A 26,676-nucleotide genomic window follows, 5' to 3' on the forward strand; every position below is an offset into this window, starting at 1 on the left:
CTGAGAGAATATTGAAGGAGCTGCAACAGTTTTTCAACAGGATCAATTACCACTGTAAGTTTATACTGATCACCATACAAATTTCTTATGCAACAGTTTCTAGGATAAGGGGGTGTAGAGTTTGAATAGACACAAAAAAATGCAACAAAACATTGCTTCACACTAAAGGCCAGAGTCAAACGGGCACTCTTATTTACATCCCCATCCACTTTGTCCTGTTTTATGTTTTACAGTCACATATTCATCCTATGTGGTGCATCTACAACTCGTCAGCAGCTCTCTGAGCAGCATCTGTTGCTACAGAAGAATGATGTGAGCAAATTCTGTGGCCTACAGACTGATAAAGGGACAATAAATCACTCCACACTTCATTTGTATATTCATTGTTATAAGTTGTTTTTTACTTCCTTCTGTGCATATGTGACTTATTGTACCCTGCAACATCCTGCAGCTGATGTACTGTTGTCTCTGGTATAATTTAGCTACTTTTGGAGTTTTTTCCTCACTGCATATGATAACTTGGCTGTGTATTGATAACTGGATTTCCATCATTATGTTTTAGGTACCTCTGCCGACTCTAAACATGTAATAAAGAGAGTTTATATCACTGATATAAAACATTACTGCAGATTTAACTAAGAATGTTATGGATAATATTGATGGTCTCAGGCATTGGCAACTTGGAATAGTGAAGAACTTCTTGATTATAACATAAATAGGAGAAACAACAGAATAGAGTATATTGAAATCATTGTAAGTACCATTTTTTCCACAAAATGTGAATTTGGTAATATTATATTCTTGGTACTCTGTTGCATTTCCCTAGACTTACTCCAAGGGTCAAATCATGGAGAAAGTGTTTCGAACACGGTTTCCGTGCCAAGTGTTGCTTCTCTCAAGAGTTCCAAGTGCCATGCGCCAGTGTCTTCTTTCCAAAAGTTTTACACAAGATTGTTGAGTCAGCTAAGGCTATGAACCCATTCCACATAATTCCAATGCATACAACTGACTTCTTTGATTTTAAAAACATTGCTGAAACACTGTCTCCAAATGCAGTATGATCAAACTGTCTCATACTCATCCATCTCAAACAGCTATTAAAATTCTTACTTTCAAACAAAAGAATAGAAAAATGTCAATGTATTCAAACAAGGAAAGACTACGGCAGATGTATGCTATCCCATACCTCGTCCAAAAATTCGGCCACATTTATCAATTACAAAACAGAGAGATATTATTACGATGTTGCCATTTCCTCATCATCAGCACAGGGTAGTTATTGCTTTCTGTACTTGTGTTATCACAAATAAAATGTAGTACCTCAGTACTAATGGCACAAGTATCAAGAACTTTCCTACTGGCATTTACAACCAGTTAGTTCCCTGATATGGCACTCAGAATATTATTAATGAATTATTTTTATTTTCTAATTTGCCTCATAATTTTTTGCAGTGATGAAGTGGGCAGCATAATTATGTGATATCAGAATACATTCTCAATTTTTTAGATACAAATAAATTATGTACAAGAAGAGATACATCGTTTTTTGATTTTCCTGAAAAATTTGAGATTTGGCACTTACAATGTTTTCCACTTCCACTCTTCAATTTGTCTAAATGTCATTGAATGCAGATACTGAACATAAACTAAAAAAAAATTTAAATGAGACATTACCTGTGCCAACAAGAGTAATGAATCACTGTGTTTCAGTTGACCAGGGGCATCAGAATCTAATGAAGAAATATGTGAGCTTTCCGAATCACTTTCTTCCCTCTGATGTTGTGTCAGATACTGCTCTGAATTCTGCACCAATTCTTGCATTTCAGCAACTCTTCTCATTACCTGAGAAGGTAGGCAAATAAAAAGAGTGAAAATAAATTATAGTAACACAGCTGGTATCTACAAGACAATGCACCTATTAACAGCCACACTACTGAGTGCTCTACATAGAAAAACACAAAACCCTGTTTTTTGTAAATAAAGATGTATAACACTACAGTGTTCATTAAAAGACAATGAATATTGCTCTACAGTCACTACAAAGAAATTGTTCTTTGCTCACAAATGTGTAATAAAGATACTATAGGTGTTTACCCCAGACCTCTAATGAATACTCACAAATGTGTAATAAAGATACTATAGGTGTTTACCCCAGACCTCTAGTGAATACTGACAACAACCTCATAGTATATTTATTCCCTTAAGAATGAGTCACAATAAAAAAAAAATTGTGTATTTTTGCAAAGATAGCACTGCAAGGAATGACCTAACTCACCATGGCTCAGCTGTAGTATGGTGCAGTAAGGGGTGAAGTATGTATCATAAAAACATTTAAACCTTCTAGCAATTTAAAATGGTAAGCAACCAATAAATAAAAAATATTAGAAAATGTAACTAGAGCCATACTGTGGGACACCTTATTCTGGTTCATAAAACACTTTTTCAACATGTGGTACTATGCTAATTTGTATAGTTCTTTTTTCTGCAATGTTAATCCTGGAATCAAGTTTATTTAGCAAACATAACCACAGGATATGTAGCCTTCAGGACAAAAATATAAATGGTCCACCTGGCCACTTGAAATACACCTGTGAAATAATGACTTTGCAATAATTGTCTATATGGTCATTTTCTATGTAACAACAAACAGTAGTCCACACAGTTCATGAAACAGCAACAGACTAAACTGAAGTAACTGTACTTAGCAGAAGACACCAAATCTCAAGCAATCAGATCCACAGTTTCCTCCTGCAAAAAGCAAATAGAAAAGTAAGAAACAGAAGTGTTGGAGTAAAAGACCATTCAAACAACTGAAAATCAGTTAGTGGAAAACAAGTAATATGCAGATTGCAAATAGTCATGTCATTCTTATACGAACTTCACCCAGCCATTGGGTGCTACTGGAACATTATTAATGTTGAATGAAAGAAACATAATAGAACCACACAGTTCATGTCATTGTATTAAGTTTATCTTATAACTTTCTCAGCTGCTGTGTTTGGTAGTACAGATAGACAGTTGATGATATTGTTACGTCATCCAGTTATCCCTGCTGGACAGATATCCATCCCTTTCAGCACCTTTGTGTTCCAGGTTGCATGCCTCGCAAGTGAGGTCATGAGCAGCACAACCCTCGGTGGCTGTTCTCAGAGGTCACTTACAGTAGATGGACTACTTTGCCACACCCATTACAGGCATCAACCAGAGATTACAGTGACATCATGCAGCCAGGAGAGCCAACAGGCAAGGAGATTTTCAACAGTGGCAGCCAATCACATGGATCCAGTGTAGCAATCTGCAGTGTTATAACCTGCAGTCCAAGGCTGCAGAGCAGTTGCAGTTGCAGTTGCAGTTCTACTCTGGTCACAGTTGTGGTCACAGTTACAAAGTTGTCAACAAGTGCTGTAGATTATTGAGATGCCAAACTGGAATACATGTTATTAGTAACTATATTCATTATTGGAACCACCACAGCCATTGTGCTGCATTTATTACTGGAAGTGATGACTTCTGGCGGACTAATTTTTCATCTGTATAGATTACTTGTGTACAAGAGTTCAAGTAAAGGTATTTTGGGAGTTATAATAAATAAAAGCTATTGTATTAATTTATGAATGCTACACTGGTGCAGTTGTTAGTCGTGACACAGCTTAACAGTAGTAGAGGGCATGTCACAAAGTGGAACAGTCACTATTGTGACACGACACCCATGCTCCAGTCCGTATTGTGACACGACACTTAAGCTTCAGTCAATACTGTGACATGACACCTACACTTCAGTCAGTATTGTGATAAATGACATAAGCTTCAACTGCAGGTATCTGGCAAATTTGTGGACAGCCAATGAAGCAGTTGTAATTTAGTGGATACCATTTGAACCCCACCAACAAGATATTTCATGTAGCAAAGTTACATGGTACAGTGTGTTTTCTCCATAACATTCAGTGTTTTTTTTGTGGACTTAGTGATAAATGAAACTTTTCTCTGACCTCTGGGTTTGCTCCTGTTGGACGCTGATTGAATTTTTGGTTATTTGGTGGACATTTTGGACTGGGGTCATGCCTTGTATGGTCTTATTGGTCAAAATAAATAAGGCATTGATTGAACATGTTTTAGCACAGTAAGCAATGTACATGTTGATGCTATTAGTTTGCAGTAAACTTCATAAAGATAGTGGGAAATTCAGGATTGAATAACAAGTCAAGCAAGGAGATTATGTATCACATACTATTCTCAGCAGTTCTAGTGGAAGACTCCAGACCCTTCAGCTGGGAAAATGGAATACATGTTAATCTAAACTAGAACTGAAGAAAAGACAGACAATGGCTGCTAGTGAGTGTTGAAATAAATCAATGGGGTACGTTGAAATATGTGCTGGACCAGGACTCGAACCCAGATTTACTGCTTCTCATGAGTGGTTGCTTGAACCGCTTTGGCCATCTGGACATGGTCCCTGACTAACACAAATTTCCAACTTATTCTTACACTGTTGATGTGATATAGTGTCCCCCACCCATTAAGCCTCTATAATCGCAGCATTCACAGATTTTTGTAAGAGTTCGAGCGTAGACCTTCATGGGTAGCTGCACTTTGATTACAACCACCCTGTACATCAGCTGTCATACTGTGAAGTGTAAAAGCACCATGTATATTGCTAACGATTAAAATTACAACACATGTCAAACTGGGATGAAGTGTATTACACACTTTGATATGCAAATTAAACTACTCAGTACAACCACACAAAGTAGGTAGGATAATGTTTCCTACATTCTGTATATAAGGAAAGATTGTGCAGCAAGTTTTTCCACTCAGAAATCACATTTGAACGTTGGTTGTTCGTAAATGTGTGTTTACACTGAATTAGAAACATGTTCTGCAACAACATTCACAACATTTTTCACAGCTAGTACTGGGCTACTGATGTTTGCAACAATTTGTCAAATACAAGAACAGTGTTCCACTGCTGTATCAGTACAGATCAAAGGAACATTGTTTCTGGCCTGTTGCCACTAAATGCCGCTATGCAGTGCTAGTGTTAGTTTATGCTCTGTCCTACTTCACAATCTGCAGAAATTGTTTGAGATATGGCTGGATTTGAAATTTGGAATAAATATGTAAGGCTTTAACAGGAATCTTCCAACATCAAAAACTGAAGATTAACAACAAGTCTGATGACTGTGTGTTGTGTGATGTCCTTAGGTTAGTTAGGTTTAAGTAGTTCTAAGTTCTAGGGGACTGATGACCATAGATGTCAAGTCCCATAGTGCGCAGAGCCATTTGAACAACAAGTCTTTGTTTCACCAGAATTGCTTTTCTGAAAGTTATGCCTTTCTTTGGGCAAACTGGCCTCATAATATTCTACAGAATTTTGAAATCAGATGGCAACAACCTACTGAACTTATGAACACCAGAACTGTCTTCAAAATTCAGCTCCACAGCACGTCATTCCTGCCATGTCTTATATAGTACCAGTGACCACAAGGTCGTTGTGGCTAGGCTGAATACTGTTTCTTCCAAATCCACCAGGAACAAACGCAAAATAATTATATTTAAAAAAAGTGGATAAAGCGTCACTAGAAGCCTTCCTAAGAGAATCTCCATTCCTCCCAAACTGACTATGCAAATGTATACGAGATGTGGCTCAAATTCAAAGATATAGTAGCAACAGCAATTGAGAGATTCATACCTCATAAATTGGTAAGAGATGGAACTGATCTCCCATGGTACACAAAACAGGTCCGAACGCTGTTGCAGAGGCAACAGAAAAAGTATACGAAGTTCAGAAGAATGCGAAATCCTGAAGATTGGCTAAAATTCACAGACGCGCGAAATTTGGCACGGACTTCAATGCGAGATGCCTTTAATAGGTTCCACAACGAAACATTGTCTTGAAATTTGGTAGAAAATCCAAAGAAATTCTGGTTGTATGTAAAGTACACAAGCGGCAAGACGCAGTCAACACCTTCACTGCGCAGTGCCGATGGTACTCTTACCGACGACTGTACCGCTAAAGCGGAGTTATTGAACACAGTTTTCCGAAATTCCTTCACCAGGGAAGACGAATGGAATATTCCAGAATTTGAAACACAAACAGCTGCTAGCATGAGTTTCTTAGAAGTAGATACCTTAGGGGTTGCGAAGCAACTCAAATCGCTTGATACGGGCAAGTCTTCAGGTCCAGATTGTATACCGATCAGGTTCCTTTCAGATTATGCTGCTACAATAGCTCCCTACTTAGCAATCATATACAACCGCTTGCTCACTGATAGATCTGTACCTACAGATTGGAAAATTGCGCAGGTCGCACCAGTGTTTAAGAAGGGTAGTAGGAGTAATCCATCAATCTACAGACCTATATCATTGACGTCGGTTTGCAATAGGGTTTTGGAGCATATACTGTATTCAAACATTATGAATCACCTCGAAGGGAACGATCTATTGATATGTAATCAGCATGGTTTCAGAAAACATTGTTCTTGTGCAATGCAGCTAGCTCTTTATTCGCACGAAGTAATGGCTGCTATCGACAGGGGATCTCAAGTTGATTCCGTATTTCTAGATTTCTGGAAAGCTTTTGACACCGTTCCTCACAAGCGACTTCTAATCAAACTGCGGGCCTATGGGGTATCGTCTCAGTTGTGCGACTGGATTAGTGATTTCCTGTCAGGAAGGTCGCAGTTCATAGTAATAGATGGCAAATCATCGAGTAAAACTGAAGTGATATCAGGTGTTCTCCAGGGAAGCGTCCTGGGACCTCTGCTGTTCCTGATCTATGTAAATGACCTGGGTGACAATCTGAGCAGTTCTCTTAGGTTGTTCGCAGATGATGCTGTAATTTACCGTCTAGTAAGGTCATCCGAAGACCAGTATCAGTTGCAAAGCGATTTAGAAAAGATTGCTGTATGGTGTGGCAGATGGCAGTTGACACCAAATAATGAAAAGCGTGAGGTGATCCACATGAGTTCCAAAAGAAATCCATTGGAATTCGATTACTTGATAAATAGTACAATTCTCAAGGCTGTCAATTCAACGAAGTACCTGGGTGTTAAAATTACGAACAACTTCAGTTGGAAAGACCACATAGATAATATTGTGGGGAAGGTGAGCCAAAGGTTGCTTTTCATTAGCAGGACACTTAGAAGACGCAACAAGTCCAATAAAGAGACAGCTTACACTACACTCTTTCGTCCTCTGTTAGAATATTGCTGCGCGGTGTGGGATCCTTACCAGGTGGGATTGACGGAGGACATCTAAAGGGTGCAAAAAAGGGCAGCTCGTTTTGTATTATCACATAATAGGGGAGAGAGTGTGGCAGATATGATACGCGAGTTGGGATGGAAGTCATTAAAGCAAAGATGTTTTTCATCGTAGCGAGATCTATTTACGAAATTTCAGTCACCAACTTTCTCTTCCGAATGCAAAAATATTTTGTTGAGCCCAGCCTACATAGGTAGGAATGATCATCAAAATAAAATAAGAGAAATCAGAGCTCGAACAGAAAGGTTTAGGTGTTCATTTTTCCCGCGCGCTGTTCAGGAGTGTAATGGTAGAGAGATAGTATGATTGTGGTTCGATTAACCCTCTGCCAAGCACTTAAATGTGAATTGCAGAGTAATGATGTAGATGTAGTAAGCCCCAATCCTCAAAAGACTCGAATTCCCATGTATAAAACAGCTTCAAACATCAGATTATGAATGCACTAATGTGTTAAATATATGATGTTAAGCATGTAAATGGGAAAAGTTTAAAAAAGGTTTGAAATTATGCTTAAAGTTTGTTGGAAGTCACCAAGTGCACTCAATATGAAACACTAGATGAATATAATTTTGGTAATTTGAATTCCATTTTAAGCAAAATCAAGTTTCTCATGTATCTAAATGTCTATGACATCATATCTCTTCAAATATGTGTTCCACAATGATAAAATTCTGCAGCCACGCTCTGTGGTGTATGTGAATACTGTCTGCAAACTGTGTTGTGAATAGAGTCATTAGTATAGAAGAAATAAATTAAAATGTCATGTCTGATGCTGAGGCTTTACTGCATGAACAGTGAAAAAATGGTAAGCAATAAACTTTTTCTCCTTTCATCATTTTCTGGGATGTTTCAGCATGAAAAAGTTTTTTAAAGCTTTGAAATTATGTGTAAAGTTTGTTGGAAGTCTTCAAGTGCTCTCATTCCACCAATGATGACTATGTTTTTTCGTTTGTCTGCTTACTTTGTCCAGCATTATTAATGCAGCACCACATATCATTAATTCTTCCTCTTCACTTGCCACAGCATAGCTCTTAATGCAAATACATATGTAGAAATGTTTGTCGCTAGTGTAGACGGGAATATAAACAACAAACATCATTGCCAATGTGTTGCTGACTTTGGAGGAACAATGTTGTGAATGGAAACATGTTTTTAATCTCAGTGTAAACACAGTTTAAGAAGAACAGGTTCTGCCTTATATAAGAAGGATAAGTCAGATACAAACAGTTGCAGGATTGTGCCTACCAAAACTGAAGCTTATCGTGCTGCGATATTGCTGCTCTACTACCTGGAGTCCCATGACTGACCTGCAAATATGGAGTTGATTAATACAGGAGGGCCAAACTCAATTCATGCAGGACCTCAAAGGCTCCATACAATTAGTGCCTGGGAGAACAGACATATTGTCCACTTGACTGTGCAGGATTGTACAGCAACATCAATTACTTTGAGTCAGGTAATGAATGGGCTTATTTTTAGCAAGACACCTGTCCACACAGAAAGGGTAGTGACAGCTGGAGTACCACGGACTGTCAACATGACAACCATTGTTGTGGTTTCCCTCGATTTGGCAGCAGAGAGAGGTGAGACGACAGTGGTGTGCCTGTCTACAACACTGGACAAAGGAGTGGTACCATGCCAACTTTACAAACAAGTATCAGTTCTGCATGAAACAATATGGTTGATGTACCTGTGTTTGGAGGCTCCAAGGAGAATGAAAATTGCCAGACAGTATTCATTACCATCATACATGCCGAGCTTGTTGTGTGATAGTTATGGGTACATGACATGATCACCTATGGCTTGCATAGTTAGTAATTTGGACAGCAGCCATTACATTTCTGACATGTTAAAGCTAATGGCTGTGGCCTATCTTTGAGGACTCCATGACATCATTTTCTGACAAGGCCACATGTTGCCTTTGCTGTCCTGACCTACCTCAATATAGAGGGTGTTTGACTGCTGCCCTGGCTGACATATTCTTCAGAACTCTAAGCCAATAAAAACATCTTGTCATGGGCTGCCAAGAGACTGGCACACCACCACTCACCAGCCACTATGACTGATAAACTCTGGCATAGAGTGGAAGCAAAATAGAATGACATACCCATATCTATCACCCAAGTTCAATTTAATTTGATTCCCAACTGGATGAGAGCCAGTATTGCTGTCAGGGGTGGCAGCTCTGTGTACTAAATTTTGCACACTGTATATCCCCAAATGATCTACAAATTTAATCATTTATTCTTCCTACTATATTATATATACACAATAAGCAAAACTTCATTCTTTGCTGTCCTTGTTGGTGTTACAGTTTTAATGGCCAGCTGTGTACTTTCAAGGGAACCTCCCCGTCGCACCCCCCTTAGATTTAGTTATAAGTTGGCACAGTGGATAGGCCTTGAAAAACTGAACACAGATCAGCCGAGAAAACAGGAACCAGTTGTATGGAACTATGAAAAAAATAAGCAAAATATACAAACTGAGTAGTCCATATGAAAGGTAGGCAACATCAAGGAGAGTGTGAGCTCAGGAGCGCCGTGGTCCTGTGGTTAGCATGAGCAGCTGCAGAACGAGAGGTCCTTAGTTCAAGTCTTTCCTCGACTGAAAAGTTTACGTTCTTTATTTTCACAAAGTTATGATCTGTCCGTTCGTTCATTGACGTCTCTGTTCACTGTAATAAGTTTAGTGTGTGTGTGTGTGTGTGTGTGTGTGTGTGTGTGTGTGTGTTTTTTTGTGACCGCACCGCAAAACTGTGCGACTAGTAGATGAAAGGACGTGCCTCTCCAATGGGAACCGAAAACATTTGATTGCAAGGTCATAGGTCAACCGATTCCTCCGCAGGGAAACACGTCTGATATATTCTATACGACACTGGTGACGGCATGTGCATCACATGACAGGAATATGTTTCGATGTTTGTTTATGTGTAGCGTCCCCATACTACGGCGCAGTTACCTCGCATCGGACGGACAGACAGACCAATAATAATTGTCTGAAAATAAAAAAAATTAAACTTTTCACTCGAGGGAAGCCTTGCACCAAGGACCTCTCGTTCCGCAGCTGCTCACGCTAACCACGGCGCTCCTGAGCTCACACTCTCCTTGATGTTGCCTCTCTTGCGTATGGACTACTCAGTTTGTATATTTTGCTTATTTTTTTCATAGTCCCACACAACTTCTTCCTGTTTTCTCGATTGATTTGTGTTCAGTTTTTCAAGGCCTGTCCACTGTGTCAACTTATAACTAAATCTGAGGGGGGTGCGATGGGGAGGTTCCCTTGTTAGCAGAGCTGTTGGATACACAACAAGTGAAAAATATAACTTTCTCAATATTGTAGAATTCCAAAAATACTTCTTTCATGAGTAGCTAAGGCAAACTAATAGGAAAACCCCCTACCCTCCATTGCACAAGGTACATTACTGCAGGTAATGAGAATGAAGTAACTATGGAATATACTACTCAAGAGTTAAATCTCAATGCACTAATAATGAATCAAATATATAAGATAAAATCCAGAAAGTAATCTTAGGAAATATGTGGCGATGAAATAATGGCAGGAATAGTAAGTACAATAAAAATAAAAGAAAGATGTTGAGAAAAGAGGAAAAAATAATCAGCAGACAGAAGATGTTAGGGGAGAGTCATAAACTGATGAAGGAACTTGAGAAGAGGAAAAAGAGAAGAAACAATAAAATACTGTTCATCTGGTTGTTATTTACATTACTTTCTACTTTATGTCCTCTTCTCAGCTCTCCCCCCCTCAGTTTGGTTCCTCTTCCCCTGTTTTCAACATTCCCTGTTCTTCTGTTACGTTTGTTTGGCTCTCTGATTAATTCTTATTTTCCTGCTCCCTCAGTTTTTTTCTTTTTTTATCCCAACCCTTTGTTTACATTTTTTACAACAATCTGGCTACTCCTCCTCCTCCCAAACACAGAACTGTTCCAGTAGTTGTTCTATTTATAATTTTCATTTTTGAGCAATGGATTATTTGCAAATTATTACCAGTGGAAGTCCAGATTTTAGAGTTCCAGTGTGGTTAAGTGTTACTTTCATATCCAGATTCCAACAGTACATAATCGAGGATTTGGAAGAACTTTTTACCCACTTTTTCTTCACTACTTTCACTTATTTCATGAATGACTTTCTCTGAATACAGAAACTATTTTTAAAGTTTTCAAAGCTCAGGATTTGATTACTGTTTTCTCTGCGTATCAGCCCTGATGCTATATTATTGCACCCAGCAGATCTATACCAAATATTATTCAACAAAAATCTGTAGTTTCAGTCCTCAGTATTTGCAGGACGACTTAAATTTTCACATCATTCCATGATTTATTATCTTACCTCTTCATTTCTAGCATCTATGCATGAGCTACTCTCCAATATTTCCATTGAAACCACACTCTGAAGATCACATCCAAATTTAAGAGAGCTGAAGTCCATGACTTGGCCACTTGCTGCTTTTCTGTTATCATCCAGTAGAAAATGGGTGCCATCGGCCCCAGCAGTACCATTTACATTTCGGATATTTGTCCTGGAACACATATTTAAGAATAAATAGATAAAGGAAACTTAATTTATTATTCAAACACTGCATCACAAAATGTAAAAATTCCTTAAACATTCATAAATTCCTCTAAGTATTCTAAAATTTTATCATTTACCATAGTTATGATGATGGAAACTCCAGGATGCAGACTACAGAAAACATATGAGAATAGGTGGCCATTCACTTGTAGCTGACTGCTGTGTGGCACATAGTCACATGTAATGGTATACAGAATGTCACTAGCTTCTCTCTCTCTCTCTCTCTCTCTCTCTCTCTCTCTCACCCCCCCCCCCTCCCTCCCCCCCCTCCCCCCTCCCCCCCTACTCCCTTGCAGCCCCCTAAATGCACTCACCCATGATGCACATATGCAACAATACAGGTCTGTTTACAACTAACCGTGCTATTTGTTAGGAAGCTAACAGAAATGTTCGTTTCTTGAATCTGAATTATCTTATAATTTACAGAAGATTTCAATTTTATTTTGAATTTATTGAATTGTCAGAGTTTTATTGAGAAGGTATCCCATTAGATGAATATAGCAATAAGTAGGATACACGTAATGCAGTGTGAAAACAGTGAAAATTTGATATCTGGATAAAAATAGAGCATTATTCTGCTATCTCATTGTGATACTCATAGTGTGACTTACATTTGCAAAGTGGCCAGCAATAAAGTAACATAAAAATTAGAACATTATGTAGGGATTCATTGGAGGAGGACCACACTGATAGTGGAAGAAACTGAACAATCTGGATTGAGATGATGGATATGTTAAAAATGGTGACCACAGGAATACAGCTCAGAAACAATGAATTTGAGGTTCATATTGTTGAGTTGTTCCAATGTCTTCATCAAGCCTTTTCCAACAATGTTTTGAAATTAGTTAATATGAAATTCTAAACATCAGTTATGATTGCAAACAGGGTGCAAACTATAGCTGTAGTGCTCTGGACTCTCTCTAAGTTAGGTTTACTGTGTACGGCCTACACCTGACCAGAAATTTGGAGGTATGACCAAGTGAGGTGATGCAGTTATTCTGAACAAGTAGTGTCCAAATCCTCTTATAGCCTTCCTGTTTTAGATTTGGTATGATTTCTGTGAGTCACCTTAGGTGAATGCAGGGATGGTGTCTTAAGCAAGGACTCCACCAATACCTCTATCCATTCTTGTTTAATCTGAAGTTGATCTCTAGTGACATAGGTGGTACATTGAACTCTAATCTTCCTTTCAGAGATTGTTGTAAGATATATTGTAGTTGACTGTCTGGCAACCATACTGGCCAAGTCTCTATGAGTTTACTAACCAGGAGAAGAGCTTCTTGTTTTTTTAGGCTGAAGTATCTGTGCCTGAGAGAAGCCAACTTTTATAATATAAACATTCTCAGACAATAGCAAGAGGCAACCACAAGCCTTGAGAAGCTTTTTTACTTAAAATATAAGGGAGAGTGCTTTACTCTAACATTATGCGTGAAGATGGCATCCAGTGTGAAAGTTCATTATGTTTCCCTGTGTAAAAAAAGATAATTTTGCCATTAAAAAGAATAAATATGCAGACTGTCAGAGTGAACATGAGGGGTGAACTGATACTGGAGGAGGATCCCGATACCATAGGATGTGCAGCCTTGATGGCGTCATTCGAGACAGAGCACAAACCTTGATTGAGGAAGAATACGGAAGAAAATCTGTCATGTCCTTTCCGAAAGGAAGCATCCTGGTATCTGCCTTAAGCTATTTAGGGCAACTACAGAAGTCCTAAATCAGGATTGCCAGATACAGATTTGAACTGAATTCTTCTTGAATGCAAGTCCAGTGTTTTAAATGACTGTGTCACCTCCCTTGACTGAAACTGAACTTTTGCAGAAACTTAATACTTGAAACTTTACTGTCATTAATTAACCTATATATAACCTGTTTACTGTGCGTACTTTCATTTGATTACTCTGCCTTTTCATGTAGTGTATCTATAGTCTAAATGCTAGCTGTCATAGCAATATATTTTCCAAGTTTATCAAAGAACTATTATAGTTGACAATATAGTAGTATTCTAGTTGTCCAGTATCATACTGACTATTTATGTGTCACTAACAGACAAATCCTTGCTTTAAAATAGGCATGCAATACTACCTCAAAATTCATGAGAGACAGAGAGAAAGAACGATGACAAGTAATAGTACTATACTATAACACTGAATGATGCTCACACAACACATTTCACTTGGGTTTAGATTACACAGGAGTTTAAAGATTTCCCCATCATAATATTTTTTTAGCTTGTGTATGTAAGTTGTGGAAAAAATTAAAAATTTGAAATCTGATGGATCATGTTTATGAAACTGTGCTACCCAGCTGTAACCATAATCAACTTTATGATGTTTCCCAGTTTTGCTGTATAATTTCTTACATGCAGAAGGAGAGGACCCTGGAAGCACAATAAAGAATTTTCTCTTTTTCATTCTTGGCAGAACAATGTTCATAAGTATAAACATTTTTTGTGCTTCAAAATAATTTACATATTTTAAATACTCATGCAATAAATGCATATTTTTATGATCCGGGCAATAAAAGATGGAAAATGGAGAACTAGTAAGTAATCATGACCACGAAAATAATTACAAAAGAAAACAGCAGACACTGGATTATAAGTTATCTTGGTCAAAGTTACAGGAAAACTTCTGCTGGGTGTAGGTTGGAAATGGAAAATTAAGGCTAGAAGGATTGCTAGAATGTTTGTGGTTTAACAGTTCTGATTTTAGTCATGTGACAATGACAATTTGTATTACTCACTCTCCCAGATCTACCTTTAGACATACTTAAAATATTATAAAAATGATAGGTTGCTACTCATCATATAGAGGAGACATTGAGTCACAGATAGGCACAACAAAAACACTGCTATACAAGTGAGATTTCGGCCAAAAGATCTTCTTGTAACGTAGAAAACACACACACACACACACACACACTATCTCTGGCCACTGAGAACAGACTTTAGTCATATTTGTTGCACATACTCAGATACTGATAATGCTGTGTTGCAGACAAAACTGTTGAAAATTTTGATCATTAACTGTGCTGCAGTAATGTAATATTTCATGTTAAATCAATTCTGATCTCTTTACCTCTTGGCTCTAAGTTTCCAACTTTTAATTAATTCTGAGATAGGAAGAAATAACAAATTATGAAATTGCATAGTGATTATCTATAAAATTACAAATACTTACATTTTGTTCATATTATTATCGACCCCATACTCTGTCTTATTTGGATTTATAGAGTCTGTCAGTGGTGGTTTGATTCTGGATGACAGCAGGTGTCCATTGGTTTTTATCTGCCCATGAAGAAAAAAGGCACTTAATGCTAATACATCACATACAAGCAAAGCAAACAATTATAAAGGCAATGAAAAATCTGCTACATGAAAATAGGACACTTTAGTCTGACTACAACAAAAACAGTGGGGAAAATCAAGCAAAACTGATTCAGTCATACAAAACTCACATGGAGTGACTGGTATGGAGGTGGCACAGAAAATGTGGCAGTATGGTTAATTGTTTCTTTGGTACCATAGCTCCATGTTGCAGGAACAACAAAGTGCTGTGAATGGTATGACGGAGCTGCAAAAAGAAAAAGAAAAAAAGAATAAATAAACAGTTATTATTTCATGCTTTTAGGTGAATATGTGATGGATCTCATGCCAACATTAATCAGCATCAACTAGCACGTGTGCACACACACAATCGTTCTAGTGATTTCCTTAGGTACTAGACATAATGTTTCACAGACCTGATGACCTCACACACACTAGCTTTCATCTTCTTTCTTAAATGCAGTTCCCCTCTATTTTCCTTTTCTGTTTCTTTTATAGAAGAATGCTGCTGCTAGAAAATCGTTTACTGTATTCTATGCTGATCTAAATCTACACGTATACTCTGCAATTCACACTTAAGTGCCTGACAAAGGGTTCACCAAACCATTTCACTCCTGAACTGCTCATGGGGAAAACAAACACTTAAATCTTTCTGTGAAAACTCTGATCTCGCTTATTTTATTACAGTGACCATTTCTCCCTTCGTTGGTCAGCATCAGCAAAATATTTTTTTCATTCAGAGGAGAAAATTGGTGATTGAAATTTCATGAAAACATCTTGCCATGACAAAAAACACCTTAGTTTAATGATTGCCACCACAACTGGCATATTATATCCTTTATTTCATGATAATACAAAATGAGCTGCCCTTCTTTCAGCTTCTTTGATTACCTCTGTCAATCCTTTCTGGTCTTGATTCCAAATCACACAACAATAATTCAGAAGAATGAGACATAGTAAGTTGGAAACTTCTCCATTAATATGTTTTCTGCTTCTAAGAATAACTGAATTTTTTTTCGCTCTTTCAGTCTGTAACTAATGCAACTGCTTACATCATATGTTATATATACAGACATAAGTCAAACTATTATTTATGCAGAATCCCATTCAAATTTATAGTTCATTTGTTTGTACTTATTTTCCTGATTACAATTACGTAATTGGTTTTACTAGAAGCCTGAGTAATTAACAGTTATGGGGAATTAGTTACAGCACTGCATGTAATCAGAAAGTATTTTGAGCACACGAGGTCTTGCTACTACTCATCCAAGAGCAGATGTTCCCAACTTTCCAAGAACATATTTTAAATCATCTGAACCTAATTAACTTGTGAAATAATTGACATTAAAATTCTGGACCTTCATAATTTCAGTAATATATTTTGCTTTAATGCCTACAACATTCTGAACTTTGACAATTTATTTTTATTGCTATATTTTTTATGAACCAACACCACCTCTCCCTAATTCAGCCACTATCTGAGATTTCAGATAATTTAGAATTATAAAGTATTTATTTCAAGATGGATGCCATACTTGTAAATACTGGATTTCAGACAATGGATACATAATAAGGTTCCATATGCTTTTATGATTTACTGCCCTTCAGCATTTTTCACAAAAAAGATAACAGTAAAATCTTCAATTCTATGCAATATGGCAAAGTCTAACCTAGCTGCTTTTCAAAACATTAAATAGTTTCAGAAATCTCATCATGTTCTTATGTCTGCTTTCAAATAGCATCATCATGTTGGTTTGAGTGAGTGTGTGCACCCCAAGAACATCTATATCACACCTCTATGTCGGATTGTGTAAGAGTCTGTGGCTGGGAAGCAAATGCTAACCATCTATGCAGCTTGAAGTCAGAGATCAGCAAGCATTTGGGTAATACATCAGTTTCAGTATGAAAGAGTCTGCACCTATCTATCATGATGCCAACATCTCAGTTTCTGTATGAGAAAGCCAGTGCCTGGTCAGCACATGGGTAACATAACAATGTTGATTAGAGTGAAAGATCCAGGCTAATTATCCAGTACCTAACATCTTGTGTGAAAATTTGTGCACTGACATCATGTATGTAACATTCCTGTACGTTACCTGTAGTCTCAAAGCATTAATGTTTGATCACTAATATTTACTGGACAGTATGATTAATTCTGGTGATCATACTACAAGTTATTTTGTGTTAACTATTACTTTCATATTTCTGTCACTGTACATTATGCCACTGAGAAGTTCAACAAATACTGTGATTCTTAGTGATGGTTGGATTAGTTCTCTTCTGGACATGGTTATGAAGGAAAATATGCTCATTTTACCACGTAAACTGTGATCCATCAACTGGAACTGGCCATCTATAACGCTGTGTGCGAATGGAGTGGGAGGAGCCACTTTGAAATTTAATTATTGTCTGGTCTACATCATTTTTGCACTATCCTTCGTAGTATCAGTTTCCAAATTATCATTTCAGTACATCAAGATCTGAAACTTCAAGATACGAAACGCAACATCAACAACAGGTAAGGGGAGCATCAAATGTGATGCCCTGGTCTGAGGAGTTGTTCCACTCTGTCACAACTGACAAGGACTCATGCATATGAGAAACTCTTATACCTATCTCACTCATAATAGATGTACGAGGCACACTACGTTGCATATGGTGCCTCCGTGTGAAGACATCTACTTGTTTAGGTATGATGAAATGAGCTCATACACATAAGAAACAGTGGCATACAAATTTGAAATGAATGGATAATTAGAAGTGAGGAACAGTGTCAGTGAACTTACAAAATGTGTGGAAAAGTAACAGGCAGTGCATAATGTATGAGAAAAGAACATCGATGGTAAACTGCAATTTGTGACAAACATAGACATCAAGCAGAAGTCAACATCAATGAGTGATAAGGTGTAGCAAGTTGGGAAAGTTCTCCATCTGTTATGTTTTCTGCTCCCAAGGATAACTACATTTATTTTGCTGTTACATTCTATACCTAATGCAGCTACACATGCAATATGCACAGGCATATATCAAATTGTTATTTATGCAGAATTCCATTTATAAGTTAGTTGTTTATATTTATCTTCCTGATTACAATGATGCAGTTTATTTTACTATAGGCCTGAGTAATTAAAAGTTATGAGTAATTTAAGTAACAACACAGTCCTGTAATTAGAAGGTATTTTGAGCCAATGGGCAATACAGCCCATTCAAAAGCAGACATTTCCAACTTTCGAAGAACATATTTTAAATTATCTGAAACTAATTAACTTGTGAAATACTTGACATTAAATGTCTATACACTCACTATTCCAATTACCTCTTTTGCTTTAGTGCCTATGAGGTTCTGAACTTTGAAAACATATGTTTATTGCTATATTTTCTATGAATCAGACAACACCTCTCTAATTCAGTCATTATCTGAGATTTCAAATAATTTAGGATTATAAAATATTTATTTCAAAATGGATACCATACTTGTATATACTGGATTTCAGACTATGGATACATAATAAGGTTCCATATACTTTTACAATTTACTAACCTTCAACATTTTTCAAAAACCAGATAACAGTAAAATATTCAAGTCTATGTGATACTGTAAAATGTAAAATTTCAAAACATTACATACTCTCAGAAATCACATCATGTTCTTATGCCTGTTTTAAAATAGTCACCCATCCCCAAAAATCACATCTGCAATAGGTAAGCATTTGGATAGCATCATCATATCGGTTTGAATGAGAGTTTGTGTGTTGGTGTACGCTAATGCCAGCACACCATGGGGCATAGAGGTTATGAGAGTATCAATAGAGGCCAACAACAAGACTCGCTGGAAACGTGCCACCAACGCCCTCTCAGCTGCCAGTATTTAGGATCGCCACTGTGGACCGGAAGGCCAGTTTAGCAAGTTAGTTTAGTCAGTTAGTTTGAGCCTGTAATGCCAGTTAGTTCAAGTCTGTAGGCCATGAGAGTGCCAGTGTGTCACCGAGATGAAGCCGCAGATTTAGCTCTAGTACAGACACAGGCAGCACATAGCAACCTTATAGTGAACACAGCAGACTTCTACTTCAACAGCAGTGAGGCTACATGGACTATACAGAAGAGAGCTTGCACCACAGCACATTGAAACTTAAGTTAAGTAGCTCTTTGTTTATGAATAAAGAACCCAGTTATTAATTGCATGCGGTTTGTGTTATAGAACAAGGATACTGGCCACCAACCAACATCCTCTCCTTGCTTTCCATGGTACAGCTCTACAGAGACAATGAGATGACATATAAGTGGTTATTGACAATGCAACATTCTGCACCCCGGAATCATGTATGTCACACCTCTATGTCAGATTGTGTTATGAGTCTGTGGTTGGGAAGTAAACACTAAAAATCTATGCAGCTTGAAGTTGGTGACTTCCAAACACTTGAGTGATACACCAGTATCATTATGAAAGAATCTGTGCCTAACTAGCATTATGCCAAAATGTCAGTTTCAGTATGATAACATTGGTGACTGGCCAGCAGATGTATAACATGAATGTGTCACTTAGGGTCAAAGTCCAAGGCTAATTACCCAACACCTGACATCTCATGTGAAAATCTGTGTTTTGACACAATGTGTGTATCATCCATGTATTATACATCCTGTGTCCAAAATTGAAGCAACAAACCACTGTTTCCCCATCCTGTGTCTAACGCAGGATATAATCATACAAACTGTCAATAGATGTTCATATGGTCACGTTCTGCATGGAATATAGCATTATGGTTCATGAACAACCACACTAATGTTGACATAAGGCACCTATCAAATGTGTTAGTATTTTCTGGGTAGTCCAAATACAACCGCTGTGTATACAGTCATAGATGGTGCCGTATGACACAGTGAAGACACATACCAGACTCTACGTGGTGGGTGGACACAGGAGGAATGGAAGCAGAATAGTTCTAAACTGATCTGGCCCAAAGGCTTAACGTGAATCATTTTGTTATTTTAGTGATGTGGCGACAGTTTATAGAGACCAGAATGATATCCTGAAGATCAGAGCAGCACTGACCACATGTGACATCAAAGAGAGAGGACTGTTATTTGACTGTAAGGGAACAATGGTACCACCTTAGACCACACAGTACCTGGCATCTGACCTCGCAGCAACAATTGGACTAATTGTATTGAGGCAAACGGAGTAAAGAAGGCTTCTGCATAGTGACCTTTATTGCCGGAGACCTGCCGTGTGTATACCTCTGGTGTGACTTCAGAGAATGGAACGTCTACAGTGGAGTCATCAACTTGCAACACAGATGGTTGAACAGTGGGCCAATGTCCTTTCCACAGATGAGTCCCAATTTGATCTGGAGAGTGATTCTCGACAGATTTGCATCTGGAGGGAATGTAGAACACGAGTTTAGAACCCAAACATTGTGGAAAGAAACTGATATAGAGTCCCTAATGATGTGAGCAGGTACTATGTTGAACATTCAAACGCCTCTTCATGAACTTACATGGATGAATCAGCAAGGTTTAACTGCTGTCAAGTATTGTCATGAGATCTTGTGACCTCCTGTGGGGTTGCTGCAAGTTTCTGTGGGCTCAGACTTTGTACTGATGGCTGATAATGCTTGACCTTAAAGAGCATTGGTGATTGATATTTTCTCGGAAACAGAAGAATTTGCACACAGGTTGCATCCCGTTAGCATCCACCAACCACTCTCCGAGACTTGCGAGCAGCTCTGCATGAAGAATGGGCATTGTTGCTTCAACATGGGATTGATGACATCATTTACAGCATGCCCCATCATTGTTAGACCTATACTGATGCCACAGGTGGTCACACCCCATACTGAGCACATTAACCAGTTGTTGGAATGGGTGTGTAAATCTGTTAAGTTGGAAAAAATGAAGAACATATTTGTCTACCATTATGCATGTTGCAGTTGTTTACGGTCTGTATCCCTTACATTGTTTCTACTTTACTATCACCTGTTCATACTGTTTTGTGGCAAAATACACATAACTTCTCAAAATTTCTGTTTGTTGCTTTTATTTTGGACACTGGTGTATTTGTAATCTCAGAATGTTGATGTTTGATCACTAATATTTACTGGACATTATGAATTCTAGTGATTGTACTACATGTTATTTTGTGTGCACTCTTACTTTCATGTTGTACATTATGCCACTGTGAAGTTCAACAAATACTGTGAATGGGTAATGGTTTTATCTATAAACTGGAACTGGTCATCAATAATGTCATAGTGGGGATAAAGTGGGAGGAGCCACTTAAAGATGCATAAAACCGCATACAACATCAGCAACAGTTAAGGGGGACGTCACAAGAAGATGGACAAGCATAGTGTAGGCAGTCCCTTCGGTAGATCCATTATATCATCTAAGCTAATAAAATTCAGTCTTTGGTTCACCTGCTCTGCAACATTTCCTATCTGCAGTTCCAATTTTGTGTGTTCATAATTGTAATCCTTAGGTATTCAGTTACAGCAACAGCTTTTAGATTAATGTGATTTAAGGTGGTACTCAAATGTTACACATTCCTTTTAGTACTCACGTGAATGACCTAACACTTTTCATTGTTGAGAGTCAACAGCCATTTTTTGCACCATAAAAATATCTTGTCTAAATCATTTTGGAATTCATTTTGACCTTTTGGTGAGGTGACTAGACAGTAAATGAAATCATCATCTGCATCCATTCTAAGAGGGCTGCTCAGATTGTCTCATAATTGATGTAAGCTATAATGATAAGGCAATGTTTTTATGGGTATTATGCAGAGGCAAAAATAAAATCAGTTGTTGCATCCACTGTTGTTCGCAGCAAATCAGAGCATATGGGTAAGTGCATGTGTGTCACGTGAACAGGTTAAAATAAGTGTTTTGATAGTTACAATGTAACAAGTGGACTTCTTGTCTAATAATATGTAAGCATTACTGTGCTAGAATAATGATACCATCAGTTGTGATTCTTGTATAGAGGTTTTTGAAGCAGTGTAAGCTGCTTAATCAACACATCCCTCCCCATGCAATCCACTTACAAAGCGATATACAGTGGATTATTGCTAAGAGGTTAAATCTATTACAGATGATGGCAGTCGCATAAATGATGATAATTCATAACAATACTTTTCTTAAGGCATGACATGAAGTTGTGTGGGAGGCATGCAACCATTATGCAAACTTGAATCTTTATCCACTGCTGGACAGATCACTAAACAATTTGCTGTTCAGAAGTGATTTACTGATGTGTTTCAGGCAGTTCTCATAATCCAAAATATCAAAAATAAGGGCAAAGTCTTCATACAGAGTATGGAGTCATGTGCATCGCCCATCAGTTTGGAACTTAAATTTAACAAGCCTGAAGAGTAACACTAACATGTACAAAAATTGTGGAATTCAGTTAAGTTCCGATACTGATGGGTGATGTACATGACTTTATACTCTGTATGAAGACTTTGCTATTATTTTTGATATTTCTGATGATTTGTCAGTATAGCAATTCTTAACAGCACAGTGAATAATTATTTAGTGACCTATCAGCCATGGATAACGATTCAAGAGTATTTTTTGTAAACATAAATTATGTTTCTGATAAAGAAGTAAATAAAATGCTGCCTGTAAAACTAACCTGCATCATCAACCCATGTAGGTATAATGTCTCTCTCTAAAGGTAACTCCAAACCAGTCAACAATCTGTAATAACCTTGCAACACAAGCACAAGTTCTGCTGCATCTTGTTCGTCTAAACTTAACACCAGTTCCTGTAGACAGAGAGGCCAGTTTATAGCATAAAAAAGAAGTTTTAACAAGTCTGAAGATGCAACACTAATATATACAAGAATTGTGCAATTCACAACATATACCAGAATGGGGATTTGTGTCATGCCATATATTCTAAGAAAGGAAAATAAGTGTTCAGTTTCTTTTTAATATAAAGCTCAGAGAGCAAGCTTGAGTTTCAGAAGGACAGAACAGAAAAATCAGCCAAGTCTTTTTAAAATGTACCATCTAGTGCATACATTAACCAGTTTATGTGATATATGGAAAACCTAAATCTGGATGATCAGATGCAAATCTGAACTCTCACTATTCATGGGTTAACTACTGTATAACCTCACTTGGTACATATAATCAATAATTATTGCAATAATAATAATGAAAACATTCCCATGATGGCTGAGCAAAATACTAATTTAAATTAGGGGTGTGTGACGAAGCAAGCTGGGAGCTCTTTACGTCCTCTCTTGTTTCGCCATCTGCCTCCTTAAATTCATTTCATTTTATTTTTATTTTTATTACCATTAACATGCACGAGTATAATCTGCATTTCCATAAAAGTGAAAGGTTGGCCCTCAGTCTTAAGGAATATAGCACCACATGTAATTTTGTGCTTTGTTATGTGTATGCAATTAATTTCCTAATTTATTTTGATCTTTCCTAGTTAATACCTTTGTTATAGGGTGAAATCAGTAATTGTTTGTGACTTAGATTCTATTGTTGACTTATAAACAAATATAAATTCTGTAATAATTATAAACATTTGGAAGAAGAACTACTAGGATTCTTAAAGTATTTATTTGTTCTATTCAAAAACATATTAGCAAAGCCAGCCCTTAATTAATTCCAAAATAATTACCAGGTTTGTCAAAAGTATTTTTTTTTATAACTATATCTGTTAATTTCATTCTTTAAACAAATAATTTGGCTAAAGCTTTGTGGTAGAAGAAAATGTTGAAAAGAAAGAATTTTTTGATATATTCAGTTAATTGAATGAGTTATGTTTTAATTGTAATTTCAGTAACTTAAGCACTGAACAATGTATAGTTTGAGTGCCTATAGTTGTGAGGATATATAAAGGACCAATTTTTGGTCCTGAGTCAGTCATTCCACGGCCGATTTTCAGATGGGAAGTATGTATTGATTAGAGTAACAACAATGCATCAAATTGGCTGTGTGTTAGAACAATATCTGTTTAATTTATTTTAAAAATGGTGTCACATGTACCGTATTATTATTCTGCAAGAACTGCAAACTGTGTGGTTAGGTTTTTACTGCTCATAAATGTTCAACAGCAAACTATTGTAGCAGTATGCTGATGTTTGCCTGCAACCTATTAATGAGGCTTATCCACATTTACCTATAGTGAACTGGCCCTATACTGTGTAGTATTGCGAGCCTGTGAACAGCGAAGGTAAAGAACTGTGAAATGCAACTGTGCAACTGTCGGTTACATCATTTTAAGTAGTCAGTGTTGAACTTCCACACCCATTTTTCAGCCACTATAACAATGCAGTACATCGACACTGAGGACTATCAACAAAGAAATAAAGAAGGCAAATGTCACAGGTGATCTACAAAATCATGCAATGTCATATGTATGATTGGGTTTTAGGTGTCATAGGTTTTAGAAAAGCTAAAAGGAAAGGGACAAAAATACCCATGGTCAGACCAGATCACAAATTATGAAGATCACAAACGTAACAATATTATGAAAGGGATAGCTGCTCCTCACCATACAGCGGAGGCGTTGAGTGGCAGATAGGCACAACAAAAAAAACTGTCAGAAAGTGAGCTTTTGGCCAACAAGTCTTTTGGCAGAAACAGACACGATACACACACACACACACACACACACACACACACACACACACACCTCTCACACATGTGACTAATCTCTCAGGGTAAGATATTTACACAAAACAGAACAAAGCTCTGTGTGTGGTCAATGCATAATCAAACAAATAAATGAAATATTTTAAAAAAATTAATCATAGTACTATAATTTTATATGGACTACCATGCATTTAATGAAAACGTGAATCTAAAAACCAAAGAGTAGCAGTGTGAAGATTTTATTTTCCCAGGAAATGCTGAAAAGACAGTCTACATTGGTGGAAAAACCAGGTAGCCCTACTTCATCAAAGGTAGGGCCATATGTGAAAGCAACCACATTATATGCCAACTTCCCTGCAACCATTGCACAGCATTTTATGTGGATCTACTTCTACATGACTACTGTGCATTTCACAATTAAGTGCCTGGCACAGCGTTCATTGAACCACCCTCAAGCTATTTTTCTGCCGTCCCACTCTCTAACAGTGCATGGAAAAAATGAACATCTAAATATTTCTGTGCAAGCTCTGATTTCTCTTGTTTTATTGTGATCATCATTTCTTCCTATGTAGGTGGACACTAACAATTTTTTTTTAAATTCACTTTTATAATATGTACATCAAAAATTGAATGCTCATGAAATGTTTTGTGTAATATCCAGTGTCAAATGAAATAGAGCAGCCTCAACTCAGTCTGGTGCAATATTAGTTTGAGTTATATTTATTGACTGTGACAGCAAAAACAAATATTTGCAGCTGTGTCTGAATACAGGTGTTATTGATCAAATTACGAAGCAAAATCATGTAGCAGATGCTTTAACCCATCACTGCTGGAAAGACTGATTTCTTTAACTATAAATATTGGATTGAATATCATGCCAGACTAATCTGATGGGCAGTTATAGATTGGGAACACAAAACAACTTTTTGAGTGTAACAAGAATGAAAACTGGTTTTCTCAACACTGTGCGTCACACGCAATGCCCCATGAACAGTTTTTGTCTGGATTGACTATTTATCCAATGCAAAAACAAATTTGAAAATACACTCCTGGAAATTGAAATAAGAACACCGTGAATTCATTGTCCCAGGAAGGGGAAACTTTATTGACACATTCCTGGGGTCAGATACATCACATGATCACACTGACAGAACCACAGGCACATAGTCACAGGCAACAGAGCACGCACAATGTCGGCACTAGTACAGTGTATATCCACCTTTCGCAGCAATGCAGGCTGCTATTCTCCCATGGAGACGATCGTAGAGATGCTGGATATAGTCCTGTGGAACGGCTTGCCATGCCATTTCCACCTGGCGCCTCAGTTGGACCAGCGTTCATGCTGGACGTACAGACCGCGTGAGACGACGCTTCATCCAGTCCCAAACATGCTCAATGGGGGACAGATCCGGAGATCTTGCTGGCCAGGGTAGTTGACTTACACCTTCTAGAGCACGTTGGGTGGCACGGGATACATGCGGACGTGCATTGTCCTGTTGGAACAGCAAGTTCCCTTGCCGGTCTAGGAATGGTAGAATGATGGGTTCGATGACGGTTTGGATGTACCGTGCACTATTCAGTGTCCCCTCGACGATCACCAGTGGTGTACGGCCAGTGTAGGCGATCGCTCCCCACACCGTGATGCCGGGTGTTGGCCCTGTGTGCCTCGGTCGTATGCAGTCCTGATTGTGGCGCTCACCTGCACGGCGCCAAACACGCATACGACCATCATTGGCACCAAGACAGAAGCGACTCTCATCGCTGAAGACGACACGTCTCCATTCGTCCCTCCATTCACGCCTGTCGCGACACCACTGGAGGCGGGCTGCACGATGTTGGGGCGTGAGCGGAAGACGGCCTAACAGTGTGCGGGACCGTAGCCCAG

At 37.9% G+C, this 26,676-nt stretch overlaps 1 protein-coding gene across 1 annotated transcript in view; it reads right to left on the bottom strand.

Moving 5' to 3' along the window:
- LOC126469840 (uncharacterized) overlaps positions 1 to 26,676 on the bottom strand; it is a 314,945-nt gene that overhangs the window by 20,947 nt on the left and 267,322 nt on the right. The window contains exons 13-17 of the mRNA XM_050097134.1: positions 22,807 to 22,939; positions 15,309 to 15,424; positions 15,032 to 15,138; positions 11,607 to 11,796; positions 1,675 to 1,842 (exon numbers count right to left, since the gene is read on the bottom strand). Of these exons, the coding sequence (XP_049953091.1) occupies positions 1,675 to 1,842; positions 11,607 to 11,796; positions 15,032 to 15,138; positions 15,309 to 15,424; positions 22,807 to 22,939 (714 nt within the window). The remainder of the gene's footprint in view (positions 1 to 1,674; positions 1,843 to 11,606; positions 11,797 to 15,031; positions 15,139 to 15,308; positions 15,425 to 22,806; positions 22,940 to 26,676) is intronic.

Source organism: Schistocerca serialis, chromosome 3 (assembly GCF_023864345.2).
Source record: "Schistocerca serialis cubense isolate TAMUIC-IGC-003099 chromosome 3, iqSchSeri2.2, whole genome shotgun sequence".
Taxonomy (NCBI): Eukaryota; Metazoa; Arthropoda; class Insecta; order Orthoptera; family Acrididae; genus Schistocerca; species Schistocerca serialis.